Source organism: Pelodiscus sinensis, chromosome 18 (genome assembly GCF_052426305.1).
Source record: "Pelodiscus sinensis isolate ZL-2025 chromosome 18, ASM5242630v1, whole genome shotgun sequence".
NCBI lineage: Eukaryota > Metazoa > Chordata > Testudines > Trionychidae > Pelodiscus > Pelodiscus sinensis.
The window spans coordinates 6,947,404-6,958,489 of record NC_143069.1 but is presented as its reverse complement, the minus strand read 5'-3'; the positions used below and the strand labels follow the sequence as shown (position 1 = coordinate 6,958,489).

General features: G+C 41.4%; 1 protein-coding gene across 1 annotated transcript in view; it reads left to right on the top strand.

Moving 5' to 3' along the window:
- Positions 1-3,328: 3,328 nt before the first annotated feature.
- The window catches only part of LOC149523185 (maestro heat-like repeat-containing protein family member 2B), a 45,238-nt gene continuing 37,480 nt past the window's right edge, over positions 3,329-11,086 (top strand). The window contains exons 1-4 of the mRNA XM_089770386.1: positions 3,329-3,439; positions 6,311-6,453; positions 9,783-9,905; positions 10,735-10,897. Of these exons, the coding sequence (XP_089626512.1) occupies positions 3,400-3,439; positions 6,311-6,453; positions 9,783-9,905; positions 10,735-10,897 (469 nt within the window). The 5' untranslated portion in view covers positions 3,329-3,399. The remainder of the gene's footprint in view (positions 3,440-6,310; positions 6,454-9,782; positions 9,906-10,734; positions 10,898-11,086) is intronic.

The window sequence follows — 11,086 nt, the reverse complement described above, 5'->3', positions numbered from 1 at the left end:
GAGCAGTCAGGGTACCCTGGGCAGTTCACCCACCTGGAGTGGAAGTAGTAGTGGCACCCTAGCCTGCTCTCAGAGCGGTGGAGTCTGCTGGAGTGCTGCCTTTCCCCAGCACCTAAAATTTATTTAGGGCAATTTTTAGTAAAAGTCATAGACAGGTGACAGGTCATCTTAACCATAGTTCTCTCCAGCAAAGTGACAGAGTCCCTGTGTGCCTACCTGGTCATCAACAGTTTATGGAATTTGCTTTGGTCACAAGGATGTCACAATAGTGCTTGTGTAAGTTTAACTGGAAGTTCTGGTTGACAGACTGAGAGGCCATCTATCTCTCAGTACTGGAGCTAGTTGGAGAAAGGATTGAGAGAAGGTGTTGAGGAAAGACTAAACCATGAATACATTTGTGAGTGAACAGGAGGTAATTGATAGAGGTAAGGGTCACTATTGTATTTTTTATATCCAACCTGTAGCCACACATACACATTCAAGAGCATGGGTGCATAGAAACGTGTAATATTCTCCATTTCTATGACCAGATCATTAGCTGCTGTAAATCCAGTGAGCCTCTACTGACTTCCCTTTTAATTGACGTGAGTTGAAGGACTGGCCTACAGCCTCTGAACCTGGAAACTTTCCTGACAACCTGTGTCAGTATTGGATGTTATGGGGAAGGTCTTCTTTCCTTTCTCCAGTTGTTTTATGTTGTTAATATGGGTCCTTATTTTATGACTTCTGCATCCTTGGAGCCAAAATCCAGTGGTGCAAAGCATCAGAGATGGGAGAAATTAGAAGAGAAAACACAGAAGGACTTCTCTTCTAGCTGACTGTGTCTAGACTACAAAGTTCTATCACTTTTCTTTTGAAAGAGGCTTTTCTGACAGTTGGCCCGTCTACACTGGGCCAAATGTCAGAAAAAAAAGCCTCTTTCAGAACATCCCTTCTTCCTCGTAGAACGAGGTTTACTGAGATGCTGAAAAAACATGTCTGCTTTTCCAATATTTTTTTGGAAAAGCAGACGCATTCCTTGGACGTGGCAGAGCTTTTCTGGGATATCTCTGGTATCCTGGAAAAACTCTGCAGTCTAGATGTACCTGCTGTCTACTTAAGATATTAAGTGGATAGCTAGCATATTAAATGGAGGATAACAAAGCGTTTCTTAGCAACACTAGTGCTCTTAATCCTTCACCATTACTATTGCAACTGTATGGGCAATGTAAGTTACAGTTCTGATTCCATCTGCATCTGGGTGTTGGAATCGAAGGGTAAGGATGGGTAATCGCCTAATCTTGAGCAATCTTTCATGGGAAGGGTAAATTCTGATCAATTCCTCCTCCATGCCTTGGAATGCTGTTACAATGGAGACAGATAAATATGGCATTTCAGATTTCTTGTTAAATATTAAGTCTCCAGGAGAATTTCTGCTGAGAGACACATGGGAGATAAAATCCTGATTTTATTAATACATCAACTATTTCACAGTTTCATCGAGTTTAAGGCTGGTAGGTCATTAGATCATGTACTTTAATCTTCTGTATGTCACAAAACCATTACGTTTCACCTAGCAACCCTATGCTGAAACCAAAACTTGTCTTGGACTAAAAATTGTCACTCTTGAAGGGTATGTCAACACAGCAGTGTTAATTTGGAATAAGTGATGTTAGGGCTGCCTCAGTTTACCCTACAATTTACCAGCACTGAGGTCACGGAGCCTTGCAGGTCCCTTTGGCTCTGGTTAGCCAGTCATAGCAAAAGGAGCTGTGGCTGCTGCTTCCCATGGCTCCCTTTGGCTGCAAACAGCAAATCGGATCCAATGGGAGCCACGAGGCTTTGTGGCTGCAGCACCAGTAAATAAACACACCAGTGTAGCCAGTTAGCAGTTTTCTCAAAGTGGTTTCATGGACCATTTTGAGTGTCACTGCTTTAGACGTCTACTCACAAATTCAAGGAATAACAGGAATAAGCAGTCAGAATTGGGAGTACTAATAGACAAGTCATAACTGAGCTTAAGTGGCATCTCAGATACTTGATGGGATAAATCTCATAACTGCAGTATTGGCATAGAGGGGTACATCTTGTTCAGGAAGAGCATGTAGGAATAAAAGGGAGGTGGTGTTGTATTGTACACTTGTTCTGAGTTCCAGAAAGAGGCAAGAGGCAGACCAGCTGAAAGTCTCTGGGTAAAGACGAAGCGGGGAAAACACATCCAAACCAGGAGGAGGAGGGAGATGAGGCATTTCTAGAACAAATAAAACAAATATCCAGACCCTTATAGTAATGAGGGACTTTACCTACCTAGACATCAGTGGGAAAAGTAATATGATAAAACACAAAATATCCAATAAGTTCTTGGAATGTCATGGGGACAATGCTTTGTTTCAGAAACTGAAGGAAGTAACCCAGGGCATAGGCATTTAAGAATTGATTCTGACCAACAGGGAGGAGATGGTTGTGAACCTGTAGGTAGAGGCCTATTTGGGAGAAAGTGATTATGAATAAGGCTGTGAATCATTCATGGAGGTCACAGAAATCATGAAACAAAAAACAGGACTATGTAGCACTTTAAAGACTAACAAGATGGTTTATTAGGTGATGAGCTTCCGTGGGCCAGACCCACTTCCTCAGATCAAATAGTGGAAGAAAATTGACACAACCATATATACCAAAGGATACCATCAAAAAAATGAACACATATGAAAAGGACAAATCAAATTTCATGTGTTCATTTTTTTGATTGTATCCTTTGGTATATACGGTTGTGCCAATTTTCTTCCACTATTTGATCTGAGGAAGTGGGTCTGGCCCACGAAAGCTCATCACCTAATAAACCATCTTGTTAGTCTTTAAAGTTCTACATAGTCCTGTTTTTTGTTTCAGCTACACGAGACTAACACGGCTACATTTCTATCACAGAAATCATGGATTCTGTGACTTTCTGGGACCTTTGTGACTTCCACAGTAGTTGGCGTGGTACATCTCAGGGCATCCCTGGGGCCAGATGCTGTGCTGGAGCATTGGTTGGAGAGCAGTCAGGGTACCCTGGGCAGTTCACCCACCTGGAGTGGAAGTAGTAGTGGCACCCTAGCCTGCTCTCAGAGCGGTGGAGTCTGCTGGAGTGCTGCCTTTCCCCAGCACCTAAAATTTATTTAGGGCAATTTTTAGTAAAAGTCATAGACAGGTGACAGGTCATCTTAACCATAGTTCTCTCCAGCAAAGTGACAGAGTCCCTGTGTGCCTACCTGGTCATCAACAGTTTATGGAATTTGCTTTGGTCACAAGGATGTCACAATAGTGCTTGTGTAAGTTTAACTGGAAGTTCTGGTTGACAGACTGAGAGGCCATCTATCTCTCAGTACTGGAGCTAGTTGGAGAAAGGATTGAGAGAAGGTGTTGAGGAAAGACTAAACCATGAATACATTTGTGAGTGAACAGGAGGTAATTGATAGAGGTAAGGGTCACTATTGTATTTTTTATATCCAACCTGTAGCCACACATACACATTCAAGAGCATGGGTGCATAGAAACGTGTAATATTCTCCATTTCTATGACCAGATCATTAGCTGCTGTAAATCCAGTGAGCCTCTACTGACTTCCCTTTTAATTGACTTGAGTTGAAGGACTGGCCTACAGCCTCTGAACCTGGAAACTTTCCTGACAACCTGTGTCACTATTGGATGTTATGGGGAAGGTCTTCTTTCCTTTCTCCAGTTGTTTTATGTTGTTAATATGGGTCCTTATTTTATGACTTCTGCATCCTTGGAGCCAAAATCCAGTGGTGCAAAGCATCAGAGATGGGAGAAATTAGAAGAGAAAACACAGAAGGACTTCTCTTCTAGCTGACTGTGTCTAGACTACAAAGTTCTATCACTTTTCTTTTGAAAGAGGCTTTTCTGACAGTTGGCCCGTCTACACTGGGCCAAATGTCAGAAAAAAAAGCCTCTTTCAGAACATCCCTTCTTCCTCGTAGAACGAGGTTTACTGAGATGCTGAAAAAACATGTCTGCTTTTCCAATATTTTTTTGGAAAAGCAGACGCATTCCTTGGACGTGGCAGAGCTTTTCTGGGATATCTCTGGTATCCTGGAAAAACTCTGCAGTCTAGATGTACCTGCTGTCTACTTAAGATATTAAGTGGATAGCTAGCATATTAAATGGAGGATAACAAAGCGTTTCTTAGCAACACTAGTGCTCTTAATCCTTCACCATTACTATTGCAACTGTACGGGCAATGTAAGTTACAGTTCTGATTCCATCTGCATCTGGGTGTTGGAATCGAAGGGTAAGGATGGGTAATCGCCTAATCTTGAGCAATCTTTCATGGGAAGGGTAAATTCTGATCAATTCCTCCTCCATGCCTTGGAATGCTGTTACAATGGAGACAGATAAATATGGCATTTCAGATTTCTTGTTAAATATTAAGTCTCCAGGAGAATTTCTGCTGAGACACACATGGGAGATAAAATCCTGATTTTATTAATACATCAACTATTTCACAGTTTCATCGAGTTTAAGGCTGGTAGGTCATTAGATCATGTACTTTAATCTTCTGTATGTCACAAACCATTACGTTTCACCTAGCAACCCTATGCTGAAACCAAAACTTGTCTTGGACTAAAAATTGTCACTCTTGAAGGGTATGTCAACACAGCAGTGTTAATTTGGAATAAGTGATGTTATTGCAAAATAACATAGTCCGCATCTACACAGCAAGCCATTATTTCAACATAATGTCAAATAATGTCAAGCTGGAGGACTTCTTTCTCCGACTCCTATAACCCGCATTTTATGTGTAGACAGCGCCAAAAGCCGAAATAAACTATTTCAACTTAAGCTGCACAATTGAGAGCTCAAGTTGTGTAGCTTATTTCTGCTTTAGCCCTGCTGTGTAGATGTGCCCAAGGCCTAGGAGACTAAGATGCTGTGTGCTGCAGACAGAGGATAGGAGAAACTGAAATGCTGCCAATGCCTGAGGCCTTTGCAATGGTAGAGAAATGATTAGGTCAGAAATGCCCTGATGATCCTGGTGGTTGATCAGTGCCCCATACTCCCGAAGAATACAAATTCCCAACCTCCCAAACAATAATCCCTGCTAGTCTGACCCAGGGAAAATTCCTCCCCACCCTCAAATCTGGAGATCAATTGCATCCTGACCAATGTTCTCTCCAATTCTACGTGTAGAATACATTTGATGTGCATTGAGGCATGTACGGATGTGTACAACCATTAGAAACACATGTCTGCCACCCAAGTGCTCAGTTTACGGGTAACACTGATCCTGACTATGTGAGCAAGACTTACCAAGACTTAATCTCTGAGGCTTCACATAAAGGTATGGGGCAATCACCCTACCCATGGAAAACACCTAGCTAGATAATTTCATGGAGGTTAGGTCCATAAAAGGCTATTAGCCAGGGGATAAAATGGTGTCCTTGGCCTGTGTTTGTCAGAGGCTGGAGAGGGATGGCAGGAGATAAATCGCTTGATAATTGTCTTCTGTCCACCCTCTCTGGGGCACCTGGTGCTGGCCACTGTCAGCAGACAGGATACTGGCCTAGATGGACCTTTGGTCTGACCCAGTACGGCCGTTCTTATGTTCTTATGTTGTGCATTGGGGGAAAATCTTTTAGGGTCTCTAGAAGCAACTGGACAAATACCTATTCCATGTGTCTTCTCTGCAAGTATTTAAATTACCATAAAATAAAACTGAAGCCTTTTTTCAAAACAGAGTGCATAAAGTTTGACTTCTAAATTCATACAGTGGGGTCTTTAAAAAGTGGCTTGATTTTCAAGAGATACTGAACCCCTAGAAGTTCTTTGCACCATCCATAGGTAATTCTGGGTGCTCAGCACTTTTGGAAATGACACCCTGACTAAGCAAAACACTTCAGCATGTGTTTAACTTTAGATTTATTTGTTGGCATTGAGTTAGGCATGTGATTAATTTGTTGAATCAGGATGTAGGCGTGTTAATATGGATTGAGGAGTTTTAGTTTAGGCACCCAGTTTTAAAAATCTTGGCTCTAAATTATTCTGTGTGCTATCAAAATGCCTAAATTAATAGTAAAGGTGGAAAAGATTATTTTATGTGGGGATCTTATTTAAAAGGAGCAGCTTTTCCTTATTATAATCCGTCCCCCCACAATAGCTCTGCAAACAGACATGGTCACCATGAGGGAAGAAAAGGATTTGCATGATTCCCAGGTCCACTTATCACCATGTCTGGTCTCCTACAGAGTCTTTACTAGATAGTGAATTAAAGACACAAGCCCTGAATCCCAACATCAATGATAACCAGCAGAATCCTTTCCTTTAATTTCAGCTGTTTACAGCGAGGTTGTTTTCCTCCTGGACCATATGGACGATCAAGATAAGGCCTCTATTGCCCTTCAGATTGTCAAGATAGCTGAGACCAAACTGGCTGTCGTTGTGACTGTTCTGCTAGAAAAACTTCAGCAGGATGAGGTAGGGCAGTTTCATCAAATCACATCTGTTTTCCATGTTTCCACTCCAAATTCTGTTTGACTTCATGGAAGTAATTCAATACAGAACTTGGCTCAGCCCACCTTCAGTGTAATCAGTATTTACCCTTCTGTCTTCATGCAAAACTCATCATGCAAAATTCTGTTACAGATCAGGATGATATAATAAAGAGACACTCAGAGGAGCACTGTCCTTTTGTACACACTGGAGTACATGGGCTGTAGATTATAAAAGTGCACTGTAGGGGTATCTATAATCTCTTATAGCAGTATTTTGTCCTCCTTTAGCATCTTCATCCAAAAACCTCAAAGCACTTACCTACTTACGCATGAATCAGGTTTTACAGCACCTTTGGGAGAGTGATAAACATCCCCATTTACTGATGGGCTGTGTCATGGGGAATTAAATAACTTGCTCAACACCACATAGTGAGTTAGTAGAAGAATGGTGAATAAAACCCATGTGAACTGACTCTCTGCTCTAAACCCAAGACAACACTTCTTAATTATAATGACATATGATTGGGATATAGCTCTGAAGGGTTCTTAAATAATCCAAACCCCTTTTTCTTTTATTAATACTCGCATCCAGCAAAGTCCATTTCTCTATTAAGGGTCAACACAGAAGGCATTTTAGTTTCAAGTACCAGGAAGCCAAGACAAGCAGTTCATTTCTGGCTCGCTTGAATAGTGTGGGGCGCTTGTATTCATAAGTTATCAATTATGATTTTCAATTAAAAATCCTCCTTACATTTAAAAATGAATGGAAAGAGGCAGAGCCTCTCCCCACTAGAGCAGTAATAATAGCAGTTTGCAGCAGCATCCTTTAAAAGCACAACCACTGGAATGTGTAGCCAACCATTGGCTTTGAACATTCCAAAGTGCTTTATGACCTTAGCAGGCAGTTCACACCTTCAGCTGCCTGAATTCAGAGTTATAGACTCACAGGAGACAGATGTGAAAGGCTTGTTGGATCATCCAATTTCCCAGCAGTGCCTTTTTCATTTTTTGGGGCCAAACCAATTTTAAAAGCTCCTAGTGACTGGGTTTCCACCACTTTCCAATGAAGACGATGTAATAACCTGATAGATGTCTTATAGCTGGGGCATTTTTCCTGATGTTAAAGTCTAAATTTTAGGTCTCTGATACTGCCCCCTGCTGTGCAATGTACGTGCTGCAGGGTAAGAAACACTGACTCCTAAGCATCCTCACTCCACAGTGCATGCTATGCAGCAAGGAGGTGGTGGCTGGCTGGAGTAGGCAGTCACGGTTGTGCTGACTCTGTGGAGGAGAGCTGACCTGATCTGAGCCCAGGGGAGTCCAGTTGTTTTCCCACTGTGATGTGATACGATTCATTTTAGATCCAAGAGAAACCAGGACACTCCAGGGATACTTAACCACTTTCTTATTTATTGCAAGCTTTAAGCAGTTATGACAGTTGTTTAAGTTTTACAAGCCTTAAAAACAATTACTACACAATTTAAACCTTAAATGCCATACATTCTAAAGCAAGAATATAGTGCAAAGCAATGCAAAAGCAATTAATAAAAGAGCTACTATAATACAATAATAAAGACTAGTTCACTTACACTTCACCCGTATGCTACCTACAGTAGCAGGCAGGAGGTCAGGGTTCCTTTTCTTCCCATGCATTGGAACACCATGCACTGGATCACCGGTGTGAAGTGCCTATTTACTTCTAGTTACATCGAGCAGTACCTGTGGGTCAATCCTGCTCATTCCCTCCCACGGATTGTTCTTACTAAGCCCATTTTATAGCAAAGCGAGACTTGGTTGTTCTAATAATATTTACCAATTGATTACGTATTGTGTAGGATATGGAACATGCCCAATACCCTATCTGGAGTACATCCTGTCACTCAGGATGTTGCTGCTATGTGCATAGTTGACAGTTGTATGGCTGCATCTGTAATTTGTGGTTTTCAGAAACAGAAGAACCTGTACAAGATTGCTTGCCATGTGTTCTTGACATAGTCTCACGTACCATGCTTCATCTGCATTGTTATGCAAAACATTCCTTCCTCTCACAGCTTCTCCCATGACCTTGCCTGCATGCTTATGTGCACCAGACTTGAGACAGGCCTGGGTTTTGCTTGTTAGAGATCCGCACGTGTTAAAGGGAGACGTGGCCATTTATTGTCAAGGCAGGCTCCCCTACACCCACCCAACCTCACCCTGATGCATGAGGTCAGATCCCATAGAGGTTGCAGGTCTCTATTTAAAAGTCAGTTCTGCTGGCCTCCCTGCACTTTTTAAAATTTTCTCCTGAATTACTTCCAAGCTGTTGATCTTTTCTGGGGAATGTGGTGCCAAAAAAGTGAAATAAGCCAGAAGCAGTCACACCTCAGATGAACAATGAGAAACTGTTGTCTTCCTGCTTTATGACAAGATTCCTGTATGTAACAAACCCAACCCAGATGGCTGACTTTTTTTTTCACTGTCACTCCAGGTCACTTGTTGTTTCCCACTTTTCTCCCTCTCATTATGTCAGTTATATTGACCCCCTCTCTAGGTGCGCTAGTTTGCAGTTCTCTGAAATCAGTCTTGTTCTGCTCAGGTTTCTAATTTCTCTGTGCCCCTCTTTATTATTTCTCTGTCACAACTCATACCTTCAACTCCTCCATATTTAGTATCATCTGTGAATTTGAACTTTGATGGACCCCATAAAAGAGACCTTCAAGTGTGCTACTGTCAATGTAGAGGTAACTCCTGAGCTAATTTTCCCTAAAAGCTGCAGAAGATTTACTGCAGGAGTTGGGTATTTTATCATTGTATTTACAAATTCTGTCTGGAGTGGATAAAAAAAGGCATGATGCTAATAATAACAATAACAACAATAACAATAATAATAATAATAATAACAACAACAATAATAATAATAAACGAAATTGGATAAGGGGGCAGTGCAGGGCCCTTATTCTGATTAAAAAATGTGTAAATTGCTCAGCTTCTTCTGAAATGCTGCTAGCTGGGGTGATTGTGGAGGGCATAGCAAGTTTTATACAAATGAAGACTAGGGGTTACTTGAGTGAGTATGCAGGCTGTGGAATCAGTGTGGTCTAGTGGAGAGGACTCCAGATAGTGAATCAGAAGACCTGAATTATTTTCCTGGCTATTGATCTGCTCTTTTAGCCTGGGCTAGTTGTTTCATGTTTAGATTGTAAACTCTTTTGGGCAGAAGCTTATTAGCGTAAGTGTTACTATATTGCGTTACTATATTAGCTTATAGCATTACTATATTGTCATCAAGGAAACATTTTCCCCAATTGTTCTTTTATGTTTTGTCCCCAGAAAAACAGAGTAGACATTTACTGTATCCTGGAGAAAGTATTACAGCAGGATGCCCAGGTCCTAAAGAGAAGGCTACTGAGCAAAATAATAACACTTGCCTCAAAGCACATGAGAGAGACTCAGGTAAGTTAGATTAACGGAAGTGTTGGAGCATAAGCTTTTGTGGTCAAAGACCCACTTCACTGCTTTTGCAGATTCAGACTAACACGGCTACCCCTCTGATACTCAGGTAAGTTAGTTTTCCCTATATGCTAATGACAGGAATGAAAGCTTAAACTAATTAAAACATTGTTTGTAAACTATATACTGAAAATCCAGGATTAATGACTGCTAGGGGCCCACAGATCCCCACACCGTCCTCCAGAAATCCCAGGTCCTAAGCAGCATGTGACTAGTTTCATCTTGTTCAAGTTACACATGCGCTTAAGTGCTTTGTAAGGTCAGGATATTGTGACATATATCAGATGCAGAGAGGCCTACCGCTTCTTAACAAGCAAGTATTTTGTGAAGTCTCCTAGGGATTTCATTATTGATACTGATTTTGTGTGGAAGGTGCTCTGATACTATGGTGTTAAGCAGCAGGATGAAACCTTTAAACAGAATCGGAGCTGTTTCCAAAAGAAGCAGTATTTGGATTTAGGGTATAGTTTATTCAGGAAAATTCTCTGAATATCTTGAAGCTGCCCACCTCCTCTGAGGGAAAAATATCATGTCACTATGATAGCCAATCATCCACCACAAATAGCTAATAGCGAATAGTCTAAGCAGCTTGCAAACAACTGAAAGGCTGACAAGTGTTTAGCCAAACGATTCAATGATTATTTATGGCTCATGATTCTGTTCTCAGAAAGTTGGGTGGAAAACAGAAATAAGAACTTGATTCATTTGAGCAGCATTGGCTGGTGTAGTTGGCTTTAATCACTTCAGTCTCTCTCTTTTTGTATTTTTTAAGGACGCAACAAATGAACTAAAAGTGGCAGCGAGCAACACATTAGTGGCTCTGGCACGCTGCTATTTCAGTGAGGTGATGTATGAGCTTCAATGTCATCTGAATCCACTGAAGCTGTCTGACGTGTTCACTTTGATTACGCTGGGCAACCTATCATCAGCTTATCGTATGTCAACTTCCATCTTTTGTTTCAAAGTTATTGTCTTCCATTTAAGGACAGAGGTTCACACTCTGTACAGCTACACAGAGTGCTATTTGGGGGGCATGAGATGAACTGCTGTGGCTGGTTCCAGTTGCTAGACCATGAGCTATCCACACCAAGGTGCAAGCTCTTATGCCCCATTTGAAGTTCTTA